Source organism: Mangifera indica, chromosome 4 (assembly GCF_011075055.1).
Source record: "Mangifera indica cultivar Alphonso chromosome 4, CATAS_Mindica_2.1, whole genome shotgun sequence".
Classification (NCBI taxonomy): Eukaryota; Viridiplantae; Streptophyta; class Magnoliopsida; order Sapindales; family Anacardiaceae; genus Mangifera; species Mangifera indica.
In genome coordinates this window covers 21380194-21405569 of record NC_058140.1, presented here as the reverse complement: position 1 = coordinate 21405569, position 25376 = coordinate 21380194, and the positions used below count along the sequence as shown (strand labels likewise).

General features: G+C 35.9%; 2 protein-coding genes and 1 pseudogene across 3 annotated transcripts; 2 read left to right on the top strand and 1 right to left on the bottom strand.

Annotated features, from left to right (window-relative positions):
* Positions 1–7138: 7138 nt before the first annotated feature.
* On the bottom strand, positions 7139–11390 carry LOC123214396 (probable serine/threonine-protein kinase DDB_G0276461). Of its 2 annotated transcripts, none has more exons than XM_044634133.1 (8): positions 11240–11390; positions 10212–10702; positions 9671–9836; positions 9533–9583; positions 9234–9416; positions 9006–9096; positions 7904–8682; positions 7139–7784 (listed from the first exon to the last, which is right to left on the bottom strand). In XM_044634133.1, exons 2-8 carry the CDS (start codon positions 10673–10675, stop codon positions 7437–7439), a joined length of 2082 nt encoding a protein of 693 aa, XP_044490068.1. In that variant the 5' UTR covers positions 10676–10702; positions 11240–11390; the 3' UTR covers positions 7139–7436. The 2 variants fall into 2 exon arrangements, with proteins under 2 accessions (XP_044490068.1, XP_044490069.1); XM_044634134.1 differs by having other exon boundaries at positions 7904–8679.
* A 997-nt stretch (positions 11391–12387) lies between these two features.
* LOC123215109 (box C/D snoRNA protein 1) lies at positions 12388–16028 on the top strand. Its single transcript, XM_044635167.1, has 5 exons — positions 12388–12688; positions 13264–13465; positions 13859–13927; positions 14060–14192; positions 15018–16028. The coding sequence occupies exons 1-5, from the start codon at positions 12457–12459 to the stop codon at positions 15636–15638; spliced, it is 1257 nt and encodes a 418-aa protein (XP_044491102.1). The 5' UTR covers positions 12388–12456; the 3' UTR covers positions 15639–16028.
* A 2669-nt stretch (positions 16029–18697) lies between these two features.
* Positions 18698–24249, top strand: LOC123214847 (annotated as a pseudogene).
* The last annotated feature ends 1127 nt before the right edge of the window (positions 24250–25376 follow it).

Below are 25376 nucleotides of genomic sequence, written 5' to 3'. Positions count from 1 at the left end.
CATTTGGATCTTCGTCAATAGATTTATACAATGGAACAGCAGAAATATGATCTCTTGACACTTGAAAGCATGTAGGTAAGCCATAAATGTCGTTTGAATGCCCTAGTGAAAATCCAATGCACTTCTCATCAGCTGCAGAGAATAATGAAACTTCAGGTAATGAATATTTGCTCCAAATGATGCCTGATGCGTTAGAAATCCCTAGATTCAGCTTGGTTGAGCTTCCCAGTAACTCTGCTATGTCCCGAGGCTGCTGGTAAAATCCATAGTTCTGCTGGCCAGCCTTTCTCTTTTCAGTGTTCGTTTATCCAACACAAAAAAACTTTCCACAAACACAAGAATTAAGAGACCATATTGTTTTTCTGCAACAGAAGATATATCAGAAAGTCTAGAGGAGAAGCTATTAACAACGGCATGAACTCATATGCTTAAAGGAGAGCTCCAATGTAAATCCAACATCAATGCATGATATTATTTGAACATTGCAAGTTAGATAGGAACAGAAACAATATCTATCTTGTTTGCCTTTTGATACATTCAAAGTTTCAAATACTTAAAAATAATAATTCCAGTAAACATGCAACAAATTATTTACTTGGATAAATGTTGTAGAGCCGGAACTTGTGTTATTGAGAACATGAGTCTCAATGAATAAAAAACTGAATACGGGCCATGGGGAATAGGTGAATGAAATTAATTAATCTTCTTAAGCATGGACGCACAATTGCAGGCTTTATGTCTCTATACATTTTTGGGTGCCCTCTAGGGCGAATGTACAACTGCACACTTCACGTCTCTATACACTTAGAATCTCTTATGTTAGCCAGCACAAATTAAATTTGGGAAGTTATGTTTATCATAGAGAATCATTAGAGACTCGGAAAGATTTGTTTATTATAGAGAACCATTAAAGACTTAAGAAATCTCTAGGGCTTACACCACGAAGGAATATGTCTTGCTTACAATATTAGATCCTGGGTCCAGCCAAAAATACAATATTCTTAGATTTTAGATCCAACCAAGTAGAGTAGAAATTTTTAAATTGGGGATTAGGCTCGCATGAGCTTCTTTTTAGGCTTTACCCAAGTGTAATTCTAAACTCGTTCACTAGGTGATGTGGGAAGTGACATGTAGAGTTTGAAAGGTGGACAATGTAACACTATTTTATCTGAAGATGGTGCTGTTGTGGTAAACCTTGGCCACATCACAGAGGTATGTAACATTTTACTCAGAAGAAGTCACACATAGTGCAGCTTTGTTGAGCGTTTAATTGATAAAGTGTTTGGCGTAATATCCAGATTATAAGCAATGCGATTTACAAAGAACCGGATCATAGAGCGGTTGTGAACAGATTGAAGGAGAGAAAGTCAATTGTTACATTCTGCTATCCTTACTCATCTGTCAATATTGGACCAGCCAAACAGTTTGCCATGTCAGGTACAACTTTTTCAGTCAGAGGCTTGATGTTTCATTCAGTAATATGATGAAAATATAAGTTCTTTGTATCACAGCTAAGCAAATTCCACACATAAAAGATGTTGTGTATGTATGGATATCCACATAATTTGGGAATGATTCAACAGTTGAGTTGCAAAAACCAAGAGCAAAATTGTGATGGACTTTGTGTCCAAGGCAGAAGTGGACATGAATTGTACATGTTGATTGCAAATTTGTCCATAAATTGCTTCCAAATGCATATTCCATGACTATGCCAGCCAGGGAGATGACCAAATTATTTGATAAACTCTAAAATATGAAACCTGGTTGTTTCTTCAATGATTCTCCAAAACCATGACACTTTAGGTGAATATCAGATATCATTTAAGAGTAAAATGAATTGCTGTGATTTTTGCTTTCCTGGAACAAGGGGTTTCTCAGGGATTATTCCCAAGTTTAATTCTCAAGTGCCAACTGGAGACAATACACTGAAGAACAAATCATATGAACTGCTTGGGGCAAAATTGTTTATCAGTTCTTTGTCTCTTTGACGAATGAAATTTATTGATGGACATTATTCTCTTAAACAAGTGTGTTACACAAGGCTTCTCACATCCAACTAATCCGGCATTACAATGATGAGATTTTCAACATACTATATTAGAAGTGTTGTAGGTATCCTTAAAATCCTCCATATCAAAAACACAAAACTTTCTAGTTCATTTGGAGGTTATCTTCTGATATCTGCATCCTGAGTGTTAAAAAGAGAACAGTTTGTATTTAGCTGCTGATCTAGCATTTCTTTGAGCTTCCTCTCTTGTTCTTCAATCTGCAATTGTAGATTTCTTTGGACCTAAGCCGGTAAAGTGAAACACAATTTGTTGTATATATATCTATATATATCCGTTCTTGGAATAAAATTTAGCTAAAAAGAGTACCTTCAATTGTTCATGTAGGCGCTTCTGGATAACTAGTTGCAGCCTCAACGTTTCTACAAGTTGTATGCCTCTGTTGATTAAGTATCATGGGTCAGTAAGATGAGAATGGCTAAAAAGAAAGAATGTAACGATCTCCCTTTCTTCCTTCTTCAAATCAAGGTATGTTTTAATCTAGTATCTTGGCTTGAAGAATGAACAAGACCATTCAAACATAACATAAGGTAGAATGTAAGATTATTGAAAGCTTACATATTAGCATCAAAGTGCACCATTGCATTCATATCATTTTTCCTCTCATTCTTTGATTTATCCGCTTATGAAAAGTAAAATCCATACAAATGTATAAAACGCAAAATGCAATTGTTAAGTAAAATACAAGATGCAAGTGATGAAGTAATTCTCAGGTGGAACCACCATACCACATTAAAAGGAAAAAAGAAAGGGAAAAGAAAAATTCACGAATTAAATTTTTTAATGTAAAAGGATAAAAAAAACATAACAACAAGCTTTAATTGAGTGCTCTCGAGAACTAACCAGAAAAAGGACAATGTTTTATATTCTTTATGAATTATTTTGTGACTAGAGTGTTGTGTAGGGTAATAATTATTATCTATGCCTACTATATTATCCTTATGTTAAGCAAAACAAGAAGCAAGAACTTCACAATCCATAAACCTTTAGCATTGGCATGAACAAAAGAAAACAAGGGATAGTAAATAGTTTAAGAACCACATCAAGGATAAGATAAGAATATACCTTTAGTTGATTCTGGAATGTGCATGTTAAAAATTGATTGTATCGATTATCTATTTATCTTTTTATGTCTCTTTTCATTATTGCATTGAATTTTCCAACAGTTCAATATACTTCATGCAAATTTTACCACCAACAATTCGACACTAGAAGAACTCCCAAAAGTTCATCTTACACACTTATACAAGTAAAAGTTATTTAAATTACCTAACTCAAATTATTTCAAGTATATAAAGTATGAAATTCTTACATTTTTTTTGGTAATTAGGTGATTTAAGTCTATCCTCCTTCTTTTCTTCTTCCTAACAACCTTAATCAACCAAAATCGAGCAATGGGAGAGCAACACGTGGACTAATTAATGTTAAGTTTTTTGAAATGAAATTTAATTTGAGTCAACCCAACACGCATCGAAACTAAATCAAGTCATGTTAGGGTCGACACAAAAGTACTTTTAACTAGCTCGAATGTTTAGAAAATGTTACCATAGTAGAATTTGATATGCGGCTTGGAAGCTGAGCTTGCCGAGTTGCAAAAGCGTAGACAACAACAGTAGGTGCAGGTGCACGGTCAGAGGGGAAGAGTGAATGGACAAATGGCAAAGGAGAAGCTGGAGCCGGTGATTTAAGCTTCAATCACCATTGAATCCAAGTGAAGTAGACATTTTATTAATATAAATGTTTGGTTGAACCAATTACATCAAATAAATAAAATTTATAAATTTAATAATCGATCAAAATTTAACTTTAAAATATTATTAGGAAGGTTTGAAGAGTTTTGAAGGAAGCTAAGGTCGTTAGAGGAGGGAGAGCCATTGGAGAGAGAAACGTCTCTCTCCCATGTATTCGATTTTTACCTTCAGTTTAATTTTTCCTGCTTACTTCAATTTATCTCTTAACCTTCGACTCGAGCATGCTCACTCTGTAACACAAAGTCTCCAATGCAAACTCAAGTGGGAACCTCTTCTGAACCCTCTTGTAGGAGTAGAGCGACGGCGTCTTCTCAATTTGGATCAGATCAGTGACTAACAATTCGATATTTATAAGAAAAAAATGGTTTTCTAAATTTCAAAAGATGAGGATCCTTCTTCAAATAACATCTATAATTGAACATTAATGAACTCCTAACCTGCAAGTGACTCTTAACATGAAAGATAGTCAATTCATCAATGTCCATCAACTTAAGAATCTCTTTAGAAGTAGCCTCTACAAACGTAGAGAGCTAAGAAAGAATAGGTTATTGAATAAATTAAAAACATATCTTTGTAACATTTGCATCCCACATCACTTGTGGAAAATAAGATAAGATGACTCATAAACTGTTAGGATACATTTTGAATCTATGATATACTATATGTCTAAAGTGAACAATATATTGACACTAAACCGTGCTATAAAATCACGATATTACAATATTATGTAGATTTTACTTTCAACATCTCTAAGCCATTCTACACTTTGAACGAATCAACTGTGAAAATCTTGAGTCCATCTTATTCTTGTTTTATTTGTAATTCTTGGTCTTGCTGGATCAAGACCACTATGAGTACCAGAGCTCGTGCCATATAAAGAGCTTGGTTTCAGAAGCTGGCAGTTGAATGCTTGATAGTTAATCTGAAAGCAAGAGAATGAATTTGTCAACGTATTAGGCACCATGTTTATCACCTGCATAAAACAAAAATGATTAAAAGAAAATCTACTGAAACTCACCCTATGATTTTGAGGGTCGCTAAAACTAACATATCTTTGCCTCTGTTTCAGGAAGGCTTCTTCTGTTGACTTGTTCATGTATGAAAAGTTTCAGTAAGAATTTTTATAGACCTTTTTAGAGGAATCGAAATTCTGACTGTTTTGGAGGTGAAATTTAACCGCTGATTGAAGATCAAAATTGTCAACTTTTGAATCTTGGTTAAAAGATCTATGCAATGGAACAGTCGAAATATGATCACTTGACACTTGAGAACATGTAGGTAAGCCATCAGTGTCTGAATGCCCTTGTACATATTCATTGCAGTTCTCATCTGTTGCATAGAATAATGAAACCTCATCAGGTGATTGGCTGGAAATGATGCTTGATGTGCTAGAAGACCCTGGATTCGGCTTGGTTGAGCTCCCCACTACCTCTGATAACTCAGACTGGAAGACAAGTCCCATGTTACAAGGCTGCTGATAAGATCCATAGTTGTGCAGGTGAGTCTTTCTGTTTTGAGTATTCATTTACACTACACAAAAAAACTTTCTCTTTTTGATTAATGATCATCAGGATAGCACTAAATCTTGTCGGGGATGAGGCTGAAACGAGAAAGAAAATGAGAAAAGGGAGGAGAAGCAATAAACGACAGCATGAACACATCAACTTATAGGCAGGAGATTCTCTATCTCCATGTCTGATGTGGAAAGCTTCAACATAATGTCGACATCCCAAGTCAGATAGGAAGGAACAATAATCTTGTTTGGTTTTGATACATCCAAAGTTTTAAACAATCAAAAATATTTCCCAAGTAAAAATGCAACTTTGACAAGTTTCATAAGGTCGATAAAAAGACTCCAACCAAAATTTTTTGGGTTGAGGAACAATAACTGTTTGGCGTTTCTATGGATGTATTATTGAATATAAAAATTGCATACGCGGCTAAAGGAAGGTGACAATGCGTGACAGATATCAGAACAAGGAGCATTCGATACTTCCAAAATGCCTACCAAAGGTAACAAACAAAACATGCAGTGCAAGATTTTCAAAACAATTTTTATATGACAAAGGCAAATTCTCCTTAACAAGATATACATTAACAAACACAAAAGGGCTTCTTTTGGTCCCATTTAGATAGGCACTTCGAAATTGACCATTTGGTGCTCGAAGAAACTAAAGCATTGCCTATTGAAAAGCTAATTTGTCTCATTGATCCTTGCCGCTGTTAGTGATTCATGCCTCCTAAGTTGTTTCATTTGTCCGCTATTTCAGTGTGACTAATTATGCAGCCACTAAGTTATGTTTCTCACATTGGAAGTGTGGACATGAAATGAGTGGGTGGCTGTATCTAAGCACTGGCCATACCAATGTGCTGATTGAACAACTAGCTAGAATAAGCAGTATTTCCCCACTTTGCCCCATTGACTGGCATTTTTACAGCATGTGTTTTTTGTTCTATATATATACCATAACAAGTGGAGGTGCATTTAGAGGACTCTGGATTCTCAAATTGCACAGAGCTTAATATTCCATTCAACTGCACCGGTAGAATCCTTCGTTTTTAAAACTATCCATCATCCAGCAGTGCAGCGTGACCAAAAATTCTCTCTTTTCCTTGAGGGTCATAGAGCACAAGCTCACCATCATTAGCCAGCCTGAGTTGAGACCCTCCTGTCATCTGCAGTTGAACTAACTACCAAGAAAAGAAGTAAATGAAGAACAAACGGCGGGAATAGGCAGAGGTGATGAACAAAAGGAATACCCATGAAGGTATCTACAGGATTTAATTGCCATGTATACCTTGGCCTTACAGGAAAAATTATATATAGAATTTATAGTAAGAGACTTCTCTATATTCATCTCATCTCTTAGTTATATTTCCTGGTAATTACAGTTGTTTGTCAGAACTTAACAGAATATTCATCCCAAAAATGAAGTCTTTTAAGTTTTAATAATCTTGCAGCTGTGGGCAATATAACTACGAGCCTGTTGAATTTTACTAACAAATAAATCATACTTTGACCAGACAAATTCAAAACTAAAATCATATCATGACTCCCAGACAAAATGTGCCTTTTTTAAAAATAAAAGATACAAAAACTTACACAAAACAATTCAACACAAATATGTTAGAAAATTATTTTCCAATACAATTCAAAAAATACGATAAAAATTTGAATCATATTTGAAGTTTTGAAAACCGCTTTTGAATCCAAACCAAACTGATTTTATTCAAGAACCATACTATAACTACAGCAGGTAAGCTGCATGTTTTAGATTTAGCTGAGTAATGTTCTCAGTTCACACCACTAAGCACAAGACAAGCAAGTCGAGGACCTGGAACCCAAGCCTCCATAAATACAATTACCCATTTATCAACCAAATACAAATGATTAAAAAAATATTTTCTTACTCAACATACAACAATTGTGACATTTAAAAAGTATATATTTGTAATTTGATGCTTAGTTCAGATAACATGTGCAAATGTTCAATTGCATTTGATGGTCTGCAAATTGCAACCACTCAAAACAAAAGAAGACCACCAAACCTTGTATTTCTGGTTTTTCCTTATCTTTCCCACGCTGGAGCACATAAAATGAAACCAGTATTTGCTTTAGTTAGAAACCAGCCCATCCAGCAGGTTGGACAGATGACTGGTTGTCTGTAATCTTTGACTGCCCAATGCCCTGAGAACTGTTTCCTTCACCATTTGGTTTTGCTCTGTGGCTGCTGGCTGTAGAGATGGCTGAAAAACTCTCTGCTCCAAAACCCCATGTGTCAAAACCAGAAGTTGGCTGAGCAGCCTGCTTGTTAGGAGGGCCATTTCTGGTCCTAACAGAATGGGCAATCCGCTTTGGCTTGGGATCCTCAGAAAATGCCTGCCAAGAGTTTGTATCTGGAGTTGAGGTACCCAAGTCAGTTTTACCTTTCTGGAGTTCCCCAAGTGTTCCTTCAGTCTTTTCCCTCTGCAGTGATTGATATAAGTAAAAATACTATAAAAAATATGAATATTATGAAGGAATCAAATATAATGTCCAACACTAGATATACGATTATCATAAACTTATATTATTAAAAACAATACCAGAGGTGTTGCAGATGATTGATTCACAGGTGAGATTTGATTTCTTGTAGTGTCTTTATTTGGTGACAGAGATCTAGTAGCAAGAGCTTGCTTGAGCTCCTGTATCTCCTGCCTCTGGGATCGGCAAATGGCAGATAACTTTTCAAATTTGGATGTCATTTCAGCCTTCTCCAAATTGGCTTGCTTCAATTGCGCTTTCAGCCTCTCTATTTCAACTTCTAATGCTTCTTCTTTTCCTGATTTGTTATTACCAGTTCCTGCGTTCAGCTTAGTGGTATCAAATTCAGCAACAAAAGAGTTAAAAGCTTCATCTTGGAAGGGAGCTGTGGTATCAGGTCTTGATGCCTTCAATTTCTCTACACCAGAATCTGTGTCTTTGTGGAAAAAATTCAACTTGACATCTCTGGAAGGACCATCCTCAGGCTTGTGTGGTTTATCATGTACATTTCTTCTCATCACATTAGTCCGTATAAATTCATCTTTTACAGGGCTAGTATTCTTGGGTAAAGGATGGTTATCTGGTCGATTTCTATCATGTACTGTTGAGCTATAGTTAGTCAGCTCTTCATCAAATTTAGGCAGGCTGTTCTCTTCCACAACAACTGAGGTCTTAGCATGTTGAGTAGACCAAAAAGCACCAAGTGAACCGCCAGTTCCACCTACCCCACAGGTAACAGATGGCTGTGATACATTTCTAGTTGCTTCTGCAGATGAAGGAGGAGGTGGTGGGCTTCTTTGAGGCATCGGAGGTGACCTATTTGGTGGCTTTGATACTCCTGCTATATATAATAAACAAATGGCATACTCTTTAATCAAATCAAAGATCAAAAGAACAGATATTTGAACACCCACAAATAATGGCCATTTTCTTTTTAGTTTAAAATAATACCTGCCATGTAGATTTTCTTTTTTCTTTGAAAAAAAAAAATAAGACAAAGCTTGGCCGGTAATTCATTTATTAAAAAATTTTAGTTCTAATTCTATATCAATTGAGGTACAAATTTGATCTTGAAAATCAAATTAGAGAATTCATTACAGAAAAAGATGTCTATCGACATGCTTGTAAATGAAGCTTAGATGCATGGTAGAAATCTGTGCTCACCTTCATGACCAGAAGATTGCATTTCAGGTGGTCTATCAGGCAATGACTTCTGTAACCCAGCAGGTAGCTGCTCATTAACACGAAACCACACCTGTCACCATGGGAAGAAAATCCCAGCATCAGTAAGCAAAATGTTAGAATTCCTGCACATAATAATGGCATGGGTATATCAATCTAAAACTAACCTAAGTTCATGGAGATGAATGGCCAATCAAGCAAAGCGCTTGCCTGCGTGATGTCTGGTCTGTCATCTGGTGAAGCTTGAAGCATGTCTCTAATCAAGTCTGTAATAAAAGAGCTGTATTTCGGCAACTCCAGAATACGATAGTTCCCGTTCAAAATTTGTAATTTTGATTCCCCGTCAAATGCATTTTTGAAGTAGCATATGCGGAAGAGGAGACATCCAAGTGCCTGCAAACATGGACAGGATATCTTCAGTTCCTGCTTCTAGTTTGAAGGATTTATAGGTTCTGACTTTACAAATGACTTGGAGTTCACACAGAGAAAATGATGACCAACTGACTTACCCATATGTCCACCTTCTCATTTATAAGTTCTCTCCGGAACAGATCCCACATCTAAGTCAATAAAGGAGTAAGATAGGTATCAAATATTTTTACCACCAAAGATCAGAAATTCAAGATAGCAAATTTTTATCAATTAACCTCTGGGGCTCTATAGGCAGGTGTTGTGTGCTTCCGGATATTATCTTCTTCAACACCCATTTCTTCAAGCTTCTCAAAACGCTTATGATTGGTAGAAGTGCTTCCAAAATCACACAATTTCCATGATCCATCAGAACCCAAAAGGAGATTTTCAGCCTTCAAGTCTCTGGAAAAAGGCAGTCAAGAAGAATAAACAACCAGAGTTTAGTCTATGAACGAGAAAAGTATTTCCCTCCCTATTACTATAACAGCAAGTAAAATAAACAAGCATAAATGGGTAGTGTAACTGTGACTAGTGTTGATATATATAGCTCTGAACGACAGAGGCATATAACTAAAGATAATCAGGTATCATATTGTAACTGATAAAACAATATGAACGATCCCATGCTACCCCCAACACAGAGTAGCCACAATTGTTTTAATGATTTTTGGTAAAACAACTATATGGGGTCTTAACATGAGTATTTTGTATGATAATTTATAAACATGATGAATTTAAACTCAAAACTAACTAGGGCCAAGTTTATTGTCACGAAACCTGTGAGCAATGGGTGGAGATTGACAATGCATTGCAAAGACTGCATTGCACACATCCCTGAAAATTGCTAAAGCCTGTTTCTCCTCAAAATACCCAGCACCTCTGCCTTCTAACACATTAACCAGGGACTTGTCACAAAATTCCATCACAAGAAAAGCCTCCTTTGTCCTCCCCATATCTATAATAGTATGGGCATGAAGTGTGACTATATTGGGATGTCCTCTGAGAGATTTCATCACCGATATCTCTTTCATCACAAGTTCCAATGACTCCTCATCATTGCATATCATGTGCTTCAATGCGTACTGCTTTGATGCATTCACAGCATCACGAGCTGAATAAACACAAGAGAACCCTCCTTCAGCAATGGCATTCCGAATATGAATTTTGAGATTGCCAACATCAATAGCACGACCCTCAAGCCCAGTTGGCTCCTTCTGCATAAATGGTTTGAATCTCCACATAATTGAGACGATTGCAACAACAAATCACTGCATAACAAAGAAGACACAAACATGAGTTAAATAATATCAATTACATTTCTTTTATTAATCAGACATTACAAACTCTACCGCAACATACAAAAAAAATTGCAAAAAACATCTTTCTTCAATTCAGAAGAGCTTCTTATGGGCAAACATATTAAAATGAAACAATACAACGAATTTAATAATGATCTTGAGCATCAATTAAACAACCCGTCGTCCTTGGCTAAAAGTCCACATAAGCTTCAAATTTGATTTCGCAATCAATTGAACTGAAATCTAAACAATCCATTCTTAAAATGAACCTGCTTTAAGTTGGAGCCTATGATATTATTAGATCTAAGAATAAATCTAAAAAAAGGTGAAAAATATGGATACAACGAATAAAAAATGGATCTGAAAGAATCCCAGATCAAATAAACTAAAGATGAAACCAAAAGAAACACAAATCAACTCAAGCACTCACGATCTACAAACTTCAATCAAATCTTCAAAAACAAAAAACAAAAACCACATAAATTTAGAAAAAGAATTAAAATGCACCTGCTAGTACAATCGATTCAGAAGACCAGAAAAAATTAAAAGGGTGAATCAGGCTGAGATTGCTCAAGATCTGAGGCACCTATAGTTTTTGCCCTGTGCTATACGATGCGAAGAAACAAAGAGCAGAAAAAACTCTATTTATTTATTTATAAGAGTGATAACTTGGTATTTATTTTCATATCCACCCTAATTGTTGTCTTATTCAAACACCCTATACTTTCGGAAATTCACCAACTACTCCCATTAGAATTAAATGGGTTGATTGTGTGAGTTATATTTTGTCATAAGACATCATACTACTAATTCACAAAATGGCTTTACATTAGGGGAGGTTGATGAAAACAAAAAAAATCATGTGGATGTTAAGATAATTCTGAAATATAGGATTAGGGGCTGCAAGACAAAGGTTAAAAGGCAGGAGGAGCACACCATACCCAATCACACACTAACTAGATCAATGGGATGGATGACGGGTAATTTTATAATTAGGTAGAGGGCGAGACCCCCTACCTTTCTCATTTATTTTTTGTTTAGTGTGCTGTGCTTTATTCTATTAAAAAAACCCAAAAAAAAGTTGAATCAAATCCAAACCCAAATAAAAAAGAAAGAATTGTACTCTTTTGAAAAAATGAATGGATTCAAATTAATCTAAATAAATATTCAACTTCAAATTAAAGCTTTATTATGTGTGAATATAATTTTTTAAAATAATATTATATATAATTTTATCTATAAGTAATAACATATTATTATAATTTAATATATCTTATTTATATATATAGTTTTATTGAATTTGTTAATAACTAATTTTAATTGAAAAATTATTAAGGTGGTGGCACGTAATTGAATGTTGGATTGATGCATTTCATAATTATTTGAGTTTAAATTGAAATATTAGTGTTGTTTAAGCGTCTGTCTGTCTGTCTGTTGAACAACCTGATTTAATGTAGGTCCACTGTTTGTTGATTTAATTAGGGGTAGAATTCAGCCAAATTCACTTTTTTTTTTTTTTTAATTTAATATTTTGTACTTTAGTTTGTATGAAAAATTAAATATTATTTTTTGAATTTAATTATAGAGGGGATAAAACGGAAGCGTTTTGGTATCCAATTATATGACCTATAAAGGCTATTCTTAAAAGCCCTAGCATGCCCTAATTCTATTTCTTCTCCGTAACGTAAACCCTCCCAATTCCACACTGCTTTTCTCTTAGAAAAATGGAGGAACAAGAGCCAGCCTCATCAAACGAAATCCCCAAGCCCAAAGAAGCAATCTTATGCGAAGAATGCCAAGAAAATCCGTCCAAGTATAAGTGTCCTGGTTGTTCAATTCGCACTTGTAGCCTTGTTTGCGTCAAAGCTCACAAGCACCGTATTGGTTGTTCCGGGAAGAGGAGCGTCACCCAGTTCATTCCTCTTTCTCAGTTCAATGATAATATTCTACTCTCTGGTACTCTTATTTTTTTTATTTTATAACTGTCCTTACCGCATATTCTCTCTGTTATTGTTTAATTGAGGGAGGCTGTTTTTCAAGTGGTGAGGAATTTTTATTTAGCAACTCTTGTTATTCCAAGATTCACTTAAATTGTTGAATGTGGTGACTTGGCATATGAAAAGAGAAGTTTTTTAAGTACCATTTGGCTATTTGATTGTAATTATCTCAAGTGATTCATACAGTATTCGCCACGGTTCTGAAAGATTTTGACTTCACATAGATTTAAGTTTGCTGTTTTTCAATACTTGGAGATCATCAATTTCACGTCTGAGTACTCTGGTATTTGCTTCTTGAGGATGTTTGCAATTTTCCAAGCAATTGCTTTTCCTTTTTCATAGATTTAGTTCTGTCAAGATTGTGTACCTGGGAGAGATAATTTTCTTTAGTGAATATGTAGTTTTTTATTTGTTATCCTTTCGTTTTTGGAGGAAAGTTTTGGTTGACTTTAACGTGCTTGATGAAGTCTGCTTATATTTTCCTCACATGTTAATGTCATTTATTTCTATGCTCTGGAAAATCTTTTTATGTAGATTACAATTTGCTTGAGGAAATAAAGAGGGTTGCTGAATCTGCTCAGAGACTGAGAGATAAATTATGCAGGCATTCTTATTTTAAGCTACCATTCCATCTCCGGAGTCTTAGGAATGCTGCTGCAAGCCGAAGGACAAAACTTTTGCTTCTCCCTGGTGGAATGACAAAGAGGGAAAAGAATCAAACTCGATATGACCAAAGGTTTGTGTGTGTGTGTGTGTGTGTGTGTGTGTGTGTGTGTGTGTGTGTGTGTGTGTCTCTCTCTCTCTCTCTCTCTATATATATATATATATATATATATATAGTTTTCTTTCTAGTTTAGTAGGTTTTACTTTTAGTGCTGTCTTTTGGCTCCGATATGCAATGTGTATTATTTCCTTCCTGATACCTATATGGAATCTGTTTGTGAAGTTGAATTAAAATAGTTGTCTGGATTCATCTTTGATTGAAATGTTTGTCTCATGTATGAATGCTAAAAAGAATGATGATTCTTAAAAGTTGTTGATTGGAAGTAGGGATTAATTTATAAGGCTTTCCTGTTTTGGGAATAATCTTTTCTTTTCATTTTTTTGTTTTTTTTGTTTTTGGGGTCAGGAAGAAATCCATCTCATGGACTGTTGAGTGGCGTTTCCATTCAACAGATGTTGTTTTAGTCAACCATGGGTAAGCTTTCCTCTAACACTTTCTATCTTGAAGGAAGCTATTGTACAATATAACTCTCTTTTTAGCTATATGTTGCTCTTGGTATTGAACGGTGATGTGTTTAAAGAACTCATGCATTAAGTGTTTTTGCAGAGTGCACGAAGACACAAATCTCTGCTCTATAATTGAGAACCATCTAAAACCCGGTCCTTGGAATCATAAGCTAAGACAATTCTCTGAGGAGCTGCTGGACCGCCTCAAGTTTTTTATACCCAAATATCCAAAGGTTATTTTCCTTTTTTTCCCTTTTAATACTGTAATAGGTTATTTAATTCTCACTTGTGGTTTTCTAGATTACCTTTTTTGGCCCTAAAATAGTTACAAGCTTGCTACTGGCTCAAATGTCACTTGTTTTGGTCAAATTTGGGGTACACCAATGTCAAACACTGTGTCCTAGTAAGTTAGAGGTTTAGTCTGGGTTAGGATGCTTCCTTTTGGTTCAATTAGCATTAGCGTACTTGTGATTGGGACAAAGTCACGTTACTGCACCAACACAACCAAGCAGGCATCAGATGCACAAATGTAACTCTTCTCAGATATATTTCACATACTGTGTCTACTATGTTGTAATTGTTTGATTATCAACTGTGTATATGTTGCTTCATCCCTGCATCTTTTTCGGTTAGCACGTGATCCATTATTGCATTGGCCCCATACTGTGTGCATTGCTTTGGGAATATATGTATGTCAACACAATAACATGATAATGTTTGTTAAAAACAAATTAAAAAGGTTTGGCTTAAAGCTCCTGGAAAGCTAAGGTGTTATATTGTAACTTATGCCTCACTTTTATAATCATGAACTCTAAATTTGGACAAATGGACTGCAGTTTGGTTTAAGGCAGTTATGGCTAGGATTATAGTTACTATGCATATAGATGGTAATGGTGCACAAAGTGTTAGGATGTGCTGGTCTTATATTCTATTGAAAATACTAAAACTGCAACATTGTCCTACTAGTTTTATTTTCCTGGTTACATTTGAAATTTTTACCAAATGTTACCTTTTTAAGCTAGATCTAACTTGCATTTTTTTTTTCTGTTCATTTTCAGGGGCCTAAGTCACCTTTCCGTGAGTTGGACATAAAGGCTCCATTAAGACAACAATTATCCAATATAGTTATTCTGGAGTACCCTGTAATTTATGTTTTTCTCCCTTCACGCAGCTATGATTTTGAGGTTGATTCACAACGTCTCACTAGTAGGCCTGTGCTCAGGGATCCTGTAAGCAATGACCATCAAAGCCCAAAAGGTATTCTGTTCAGGGAAGAGGAAATAGAAGATGTTATCTCTACAGATCCTCAAGTCTGTGATATCATGAGGTCTGTGAATCGAGGTCCATTGCCTGGAATGCCTAATGAAACCAGTATGACTGAGAAAGAATCAAACAACTTGGATACACCTTCATTGACAAGAGTGGCAGCTGACAACATATTATATTCAAACTCAAAGGTGGAGGAACGAGGAGTGCCTGAAGATATGGAGTTTGATTTTGATCAAGGCTTAATAGATGCATACTCGGATCTCATCGCTGAAATTAATCCTGATGACTTTCTTGATTTGGATGGTATATTTGCTAAGGAAGCAAGTGGGCAAGAAACAGGAGATCTTTTAAATTCAAAAAGAGATTATTTAAGGGAGGAAGAATTGGAGGAAGGAGAGATTGCAGAATAGTTGATAATTATTGTTTTCCTTTAAAAAAATCTGAGGGGGTTAAAAAAGAAGGAAGTGTGAAAGAAGGATCTCCAAAATGTTTTTGCGTACTTTTCCTGATCATAGAGAGTTGATGCCCCAGGCTCCCACCAGAGGTTTATGAAGTAAAATTCTATATACTATTGGCATGAAATATAGAAAAATTGAAAAACAATGTTCCCCTTCAGTATTGAGCACAAGAAGGCTATCATATATGAATGCATATATATATCAACTGTAATCCGATGGTGAAGTCTAACTGAGACTATCGGCTCAAGGCTATGGTTTTTTAATCAAATATAATTCTTTTCACTGTTTATTGAACATTATTCATGATTCTAGTAATGAAAAGCTACTGTATATTCATTTTCAGTTTACGTTTTAAAATTTTATTTAGTCACCATTTCTCATTCTCATCATCATTCCATACAAAGAGAACTTCGCAGCCCGAAATGTCTTGTTTAGCACATTATTAACACTTTCAATTCCGATATATATTATGATTATGGTCATTTAACATCAAAGCTAACACTAGTTGGATGCTTTCTTCGGTTATTTCTCTATTCTGCCTGCATCTGAGGGTGCATGAGATTTTACGTTGCCACTATTAGCATTTATTGTCCCTAATGTTAAGGAATCAGGATGGATAAAGTGAAGTAAGAGCATTTCATCTGAAGGCAGGTTGAGCCTGGTACACTGTCAATGACATATTTTGACAGTTACACCATGGGATAATATTCTAATGTCAACATATTATTCGCTTTTGGACACATGATATGTCACCATTTTTCTTTTGGATTTACAACTTAAAATGCGTCCTAATAATTTAAGAGTTTACTAACTATTTGTTTTATCATTTTTAAGTGATATGGGATATTCATATATATCGAAAATCTTTCATTTGTTTTATTGATATGAGATTTATCTAAAGTTATTACAAGCATAATTTGTTCATAGATACAAAACAATAGAAACAATAGAGAAATGAGATTTTGTTCTCCTATTTAAAATGAATAAGTAATCCATATAAGTTGTCATTCCACTTGTTGTGCTTGTAATGATAGCTTCAACAAATTTACTACCTAGTTCATTTTGGGACTGAAGAACATTAAAGCAGCAATTCCTGATTGTGTTAGAAATAAACCAATTAGGAGTTCAGAAAACTGATAATCATATAACTGAGTCAGAAATTTGAAACGAACATGTACAGATTGCAGAGAAAAAGAGTAGTTGCTTGACGATACTAAATACAGGCAACAAGGGCTCCTAGCTGGCAGCAGTTCCCTCATATCAAAAACAGGAAATGACAAAGTGGGTTGCACCCATTCCCAGTATCAGGTAAGCAAACCTATATAAAGATTTGTAAGTAAAATTAAAATGAATCTAGAAGAATGAAAATTTTCTTGATACCATGGCCAGCGAGCTCAAGTTAATTAAGGAAATGTTTGACTAGCAAAAAACTCATTAACGATAATTATTTATACTTTAATTGCAGCACACTTTTCATCCTTTATCTGATCACAAATTGTCCATATTTTGCATTCATTATTTGACGTACAGGTGGAAATCTTGTTTTATAATTCATTGTAGGACTCAATAATTTAATTTCCTTTGATCAAACATACTAGTATACCTGATATAGTGATAATGTTTAAGCAGTTCTGGTAAGTGGTCATACCCAAGTTTTCGGTCAATCACCATTAACATAGCCTCCATGTCAATAAATTGTCAGAAAGTACTCTTAGTTCACCATAATTTCTTAGCAGGCTGAACAAAGTAATAACTGTGTCTTTATAAGAGATTAAAGATTCTCAACCACATCAACTGCCGATTAATTTGCACTTTAATTAGAGTACTCCAAAAGAGCACATCTTTCTAAATTTATGGTAGGTGGCTTTTATGGTTTGTTGAAAAGGAAAAAGTTTCTGTGAGGGGACCAAATCGTATGACTCTAACACTGCTATATATTAAGCACATATGGTAAGAACAAGAATGAATAATATAGGTTAGAGTTAGAGTACAAATTAAAGAATAATGAGGGGTGTTCAAGGCTCTTTTCTCCAACTTTTGATTCTCCTCGTCACTTCAGTAGCTTGTGTAGAATGTTTCAACTCAATTTCTCTTAATCGAACGAGTTTTCCACATGGCTTCTGATAGACCCCTAGTCATTAGAGCTTATAACAGGAAGGGCAAAAGAGGAAATGCATTTCCAGCAGCCCAAAAACAGTTGGCAGATCTAATATGGCGTCTCTGAATGAATCTCCAGCAGATCAAATGCAATTGGCAAAGGAGGATAAAGATCATACAAAGATGGCAACACAGATAGTCAACCACAAGGACATGGAAACAAATCAAAATCAGAGCAATCAAAGGAATAATGAAGCTGATTTACAGGAAGCCCACATAACATTAAAAGAGGAGGAAAGTTTCAGGGGAAGGCATCCAGAAAATTAGTAAAAAGAATAAATGAAATTATCCTAATATAGTGTGAAAATGCCTCAAATTTTGGTATAAATAGGATGGGAGAACTGGGGTATTGCTTATTCACAGTTGAAATCATTATTATCAAATATGGCTATGCAAACGTCTCTTCTGCTCCTTATCACCTTGCTACCCTCAAGCATTTAGCTTGATAGCAGCTGAACATATCTATACTCCCTTCAACCGGACTTGTTTTCCAAAAGGTTTCATATTCGGAACTGCATCCGCTTCTTGATTACCAAGTTCAACTTCAATACTAGAATTAATGCTGATAATCACCCAATTATCTAAGGTGATTATCCATTCAGCGTGAGAATTATTGCCACCAAGGAGCGATCAGATATGGTCAAAGGTTCTTTTGATTTCATTGGTATAAAGTATGACACTGCATATTATGCAGCTAACATCCCTGTTGCCAATACCGTCAACATTAGCTACTCATCAGATTCTCTTGCTAATTTGACCAGTAAGTGCACCTAAACTTCTGATTAAAACATTAATTTGTTCATTGATCACATTAATCTTCTATCCTTCTCTCTCTTTTCCAACCACTCACAATGGCATCCTAATCGGTCCACGGGTATGTACATGAATCACACAAATAACCCAATAATCCAGTGCTTAAAATATTCTTATGTTTGAGCAGGCGGCTTCAAGTTGGCTTCATGTCTATCCTAGTGGTTTCCGAGATCTTCTATTATATGTGAAAGAAAAATACAACAATCCTCTTGATTACATAATTGAAAATGGTAATGAAAATCCTCCCAACCCAATATAAAATATTATGTAAATGTAATTGATAATGGAAGTCCATGCATGCCCTTTATTTTTTCTCCAATCTTTCAATCTTTTTTCCAGGGATCGTTGAATTCAATAATGCAATCTTACCGCTAGAGCAGGCTCTGAACCTGAAGGATCCCATGAAGATATATATATAAATGTTTCTGATGTGCAATTAATTACTTATAATTGCAGGTCTGCAACCCTTTGTGACTATCTTTCACTCGGATCTTCCCCAGGCCCTGGAGGATGAGTATGGTGGCTTTTTAAGCTCTCGCATTGTGTGCGTGAAAATTTAAAAACGCTGTGTATATGAAAACTTTACCTCTAGAAAGCATTTATATATCTATCAAAGTTAACAATTGGTATCAGAGCTTTCTTCTTGAGGGACCTGCAATTTGATCATGGAAGGTGAAGCTAATCTAGCAACAATAGCTCCTTCAGTTTTTGATGGAACATATTATCAGATGTGGGCAGTAAGGATGGAAACATACCTGGAGGCCTTGGATCTTTGGGAAGCAGTGGAGGAAGACTATGAAGTCCCTGCACTTCCTCCAAATCCCACCATGACTCAGATAAAGGTACATAAAGAAAGAAAGACAAGGAAGTCAAAGGCGAAAGTCTGTCTATTTGCAGCAGTCTCCCCAACCATTTTCACACGGATCATGTCTCTAAAATCAGCCAAAGAGATATGGGATTATCTAAAAAAGGAGTATGCTGGAGATGAGAGAATCAAAGGCATGCAGATTTTAAACTTGGTAAGGGAATTCGAACTGCAAAGAATGAAGGAGTCTGAGTCAGTAAAAGAATATACTGACAGACTTCTAGGAATTGCAAACAGAGTGAGACTTCTTGGATCTGATTTCACAGATTCAAGAATAATTGAAAAAATTCTTGTCACTGTTCCTGAAAGATATGAAGCAACTATCACTTCCCTAGAAAACACCAAAGATCTATCAAAAATCTCTCTAGCAGAATTGCTAAATGCTTTTCAAGCACAGGAACAAAGAAGGATGATGAGGGAAGACACAACAGTAGAAGGGGCTCTAGTAGCCAAACATCAAAATACCAGTAAGAGCAAGTGGAAAATTAAAAAGAACGAAGGTGAAAGCAGTGGGAACAATGCAACCTCAGCAAATGGTAAAGGCAAAAAGGATTCACAGAAGAAAAATTACCCACCTTGTCAACATTGTAATAAGAAAGGACATCCACCTTCAAATGTTGGAGGAGACCTGATGCTAAATGTTCGATGTGCAATCAAACGGGACATGAAGCAATTATATGCAAAAACAAAAGGCAGCAACATGATGAGAAAGCAAAGATAGTAGATCAAGAAGAAGAGGATCATCTGTTTGTTGCCACCTGCTTCTCTAGCATAGAGTCTAGTGAAAGTTGGCTCATTGACAGTGGTTGTACCAACCACATGACCTACAACAAGGAGTTGTTCACAGAACTAAGTAAAGCTAGCTCATCAAAAGTTAGAGTGGGAAATGGAAAGTACATATCAATAAAAGGCAAAGGTACTGTTGCTATCTTAACTTGTGCTGGTACAAAGTTTATTTCAGATGTGTTATTTGTCCCTGAAATTGATCAGAACTTATTAAGTGTTGGTCAACTAATTAAAAAAGGCTACAAAGTGGTGTTTGAGGACAATAGTTGTTTGATAAAAGATGCAAAGGGTAAGGAGATTTTCAAAGTCAACATGAAGGGAAAAAGCTTTGCTCTCAATCCTTTGGAGGAGGAGCAGATTGCTTACCCAATAAATGAAAATGTCACTAACCTATGGCACAAAAGAATGGGGCACTATCACTATCAAGGGATGCTGCAAATGAAGTCCAAGGAGATGGTGAATGGGCTACCAGAACTTAAAAATCATGTCTCACGATGCAAGGCTTGTCAAACAGGGAAGCAGACAAGAAAATCCTTCCCTAAAACTGCATGGAGAGCTACCAAGAAGTTGCAATTGATTCACACAGACATTGCTGGACCACAAAGGACACCTTCATTGAATGGTAGTCTTTATTATGCTATTTTTATTGATGATCTAACCCGTATGTGTTGGATTTACTTTCTAAAACATAAGTCTGAGGTGGCTCAAGTATTTTGGAATTTTAAAGCCAAAGCTGAAAATGAAAGTGGCTGTAAAATTCAGACACTTAGATCTGATAATGGCAAGGAGTATACCTCAGAGGCTTTCAAACACTTCTGTGAAGAGGCAGGTATTCATCATCAGCTAACATCTCCTTATACTCCACAGCAAAATGGAGTAAGTGAGAAAAGGAATAGATACATCTTGGAGATGACCAGATGTATGTTGCATGAAAAAAATCTGCCTAAAAAATTCTGGGCAGAGGCAGCAAATACAGCAGTGTTTCTGCAGAATAGGATTCCTTCAAGTGCTGTAGGGCTCAAGACACCATTTGAAGCTTGGTATGGCTATAAACCCTCTCTAAATTTTCTTAAAATCTTTGGTTGCCTTTGTTTCACTCATGTTCCTCAGATCAAAAGAGATAAGTTAGATGAAAGAGCTCTACTTGGAGTTTTCATTGGGTACAGCTCAACCTCCAAGGCTTACAAAATCTACCAACCTCAAAATGGCAAGATTGTTGTAAGCAGAGATGTACACTTTATTGAATAAGAGGAATGGATTTGGGATGATCAAAAACAAAATATGCAAAAAGGGCAGCACTTCAAGTTGACTGATTTGAATATATCAGACCAGTTTTTTGAAGATGGTGAGATTGATTTAATTGATGACAGGCCTGTTAGAGGGACAAGGCTACTTGCAGATGTTTATCAAAGATGCAATGTGGCAGTATGTGAACCTACCAGCTTTGAGGAAGCAAATCAAAGTCAGAAATGGCAAGCTGCAATGAAGGAGGAGTTTATTATGATAGAAAAGAACAAGACATGGGAACTTGTTGACAAACCTCAAAACAGGAAAATAATTGGGGTCAAATAGGTCTATAAAACTAAACTGAATGCAGATGGCACTGTCAACAAGTATAAAGCCAGGTTGGTGGTGAAAGGCTTTGCACAGATCCCAGGTGTTGATTACTCTGACACCTTTGCACCAGTGGCCAGATTGGAAGTGATTAGACTTCTACTTGCAGTTGCAGCACAGATGAATTGGAGAGTATATCACCTTGATGTAAAATCAGCTTTCCTGAATGGTTATTTGCAGGCTGAGTTTATTGCTGCCACAGCTGCTGTTAATCAGGCTTTCTGGCTAAGAAAAATTCTAGTTGATCTCAATTTGGAACAGAATGAAAGCACTGAAATCTTTGTTGACAATCAAGCTGCCATTGCCATCTCAAAGAATCCAGTGTTTCATGGGAAAACAAAGCACTTCAATATCAAGTTGTTCTTCCTAAGAGAAGTGCAGAAGAATGGGGATGTTGTTCTGGTTCACTGCAAATCTGAAGACCAGATTGCAGACATGTTCACTAAGCCTTTATCAGCAAGTAAATTTGAGGATTTAAGGGCAAGACTTGGTGTTTGCAGCTCCTAAACAAGGAGGAGTGTTGAAAACAGTGTTTAGGACTGCTAGAATGGCATCCTAGCTGTCATCTTTCAAACTATCTTTAATTGTTTCCTTTATTGTTGAATAATTCAAATATTGATCCAGTTTTTTAGGAATTAAATAAACTTTCTATTTTAGTTTAAAAAAAAAAAAAAAGTTAACACTTTGCTTATGTACAAGTCAGTTTGTTTTGAACATTCAATACAGGGATGATTTTAGAGATTTCTCTCAACTTTGCTTCAAAGAATTTGGTGAACGAGTGAAGCATTGGATCACTCTGAATGAGCCCCTCACGTACAGTGTCGCAGCTTGTGACTTGGGCATTTGGCCACCAAGCCGCTGCTCCAAATGGGTTAATGAGGCTTGCCAGGCCAGAAACTCCTCCACTGAACCTTATGTTGTTGCCCACAATCTCATACTGTCTCATGCCGCAGCCGTAAAACTATACAGGCAAAAATACCAGGTGAGTCATATATAGCCACTTGTTATAAGCTACCTACTTCTGGTAATTGTGCTAACAACTAATATTTTTTTTACTAAAATTATAGACCATTCAAAATGGAAAGACTGGAATAACATTAACAACTTTTTGGTTCATACCTTATTCCAATTCAAAACCAAATGTTGAGGCTGCCCAAAGAGCCCTTGATTTCAATTTTGGATGGTAAGTAAACAATTATGATTGATTAAATTAGTATTATACCATATTTTTACTTATTGACTTACTTATTAACAGGTATATGGATCCATTGGTGTATGGCGATTATCCCTTCAGCATGCGAATCTTGGTGGGACAAAGACTGCCAGAATTCACCGAGGACCAATCAAAGGATCTTTTCACTTCATTGGAATAAATTACTACTCTTCGTATTATGCTGCCAATGATCCTGTTGCCAATCCTGTCAATATTAGCTATTCCACCGATTTTCTTGCTAAGTCCACCCGTACGTTGGTGGATCAAATTGCATTATATACTTATTCTTGACCCTTTCTACTTATGTTTTAAATTTAATTTCCTCTTGCAGCCAAGCGGAGAGGGATTCCTATTGGTCCACAGGTATGTGTATCGAAGTATACATAGAATGGAATGGACTTGTGTTCAAATTATTGAGGATACACACACACACACACATTAGTAATAAATTCATTTGATAGACTGCTTCAAGCTGGCTCTATGTTTACCCAAAGGGATTGCGAGATCTTCTGATGTACATGAAGGAATATTACAATAATCCTGTTGTTTATATCACCGAGAATGGCAAACAACTCCTTCTTTCGCTACTTCATTGACTGACCAAATGATGAACCTGAATCCCAACCTGTAGATATATATTCCAGGGGTCAGTGACTTTAATAGTGAGACATTAGCAGTTGAGGAAGCCCTCAAGGATCCCATGAGGATAAATTTCTACTACCACCATCTTTTGTTTCTCAAAAGAGCCATTAAGTGAATTTAAATTCTTATTGTAGTGATTAATTTTAGTTTTGGTAATCGAAGAATTCATCCTGTGAAAGGTTACCTTGCATAGTCACTTTTAGACAACTTCGAATGGACATCTGGTTATACTCAGAGGTTCGGCATCAACTTTTGTAGACTATCATAATAGTTTGAAAAGATATCCAAAGCAATCAGCTACTTGGTTCGAGAATTTTCTGCATTAGTGGACTACTGATATCATCATACTACAAAGTCTTGGTTAATTCAGGAAAGTCCTAATTTGTAATTAATGAGTCATAATTTCTCTGTGGTTTGGCAGCTGCAAGATGAAGGGGTGAGCGGAATGGTTTGGTTTGGAGGTTGAAGTTGAACCCCACAGTAACTAAAATCCTTTATTAAATTCAAGCAGAAATGGTTGGCTGCTAAGATCTAATAAATGTAATCATTGATGTCTCACAACAACTGTAGGCTGTAGCGAAATGATTTTGAGAGATGCTTGGCATAACTTGGAATAAATCTGAGAAAAGGTGAGAAACGAGACTCCGATAAAAGTGTATAAGACAAAAATTACTATTTTCCACCCCAAGGTTTAAAAAACCACAAGTTTCTATTCATTGAATTCTTTCACCTAAAACGTAATTACCGATGGTAGATGAACATAAAAAAAAAAATAATAATAATAATAATTAGGCAGTGTCAATTGCCAGATCCCACTTGGAATTGAAAGGTGAGATTTAGCTAGAATCATGCTCCTCTTTCACTGTGATTTTGGCCAAATCACACATGGAAAAGGTGCATCCTACTGTCAAAATTGCACCATACCACTGATCAAACGGTTGAAATCACACCTTTTCGAATGCTATGGATTTTTTCAGCTAGCTGCCATGGATTAAAGGTTATAATGCTGACAAAATCTTGATGTTTCCTTTCGTCAAATGAGCCCCAAACTTAGGTGATGAATTTTACATGATTATAAGGTATGACCATTGACCAACCTATCTCTTAATCTGGCAGCACAGTAAAATGAATATTGTGACAGAAAGACAATGGTCTGTTGACTGAAATTGTTGATCTTAAGAGGGAAAATTAGTTGGGGAATCAACTGGCAAGGTTATACAATTTATATTGACCATTGACCAACCCATCTCTTAATCTGGCAACAACTCGAACTATTTTTTCAGCTATATTTATTTCTACACTTTTCTGAAAGGCGAGCCACTCTGAAATGTTATACAGCCTTTAATTTGTGACATATTTCATTGGGATATTCCACGAGTCCTGGAAGATGAGATTGGTAGACTCTGAAGTCCTAAAAGTGTGTAAGTTTGACATGAAATTAGCTTTGTGTCATGGAAATTCATATGACATCTTTGAGCATCAGGAACGATTTCCGAGACTACAAGGATTTCTGCTTCCAAGAATTTGGTGACAGAGTTAAGAATCGGATCAGTCTGAATGAAGCCAATTTGTTTTAGTGCAAATGGTTATGCAACCGGCC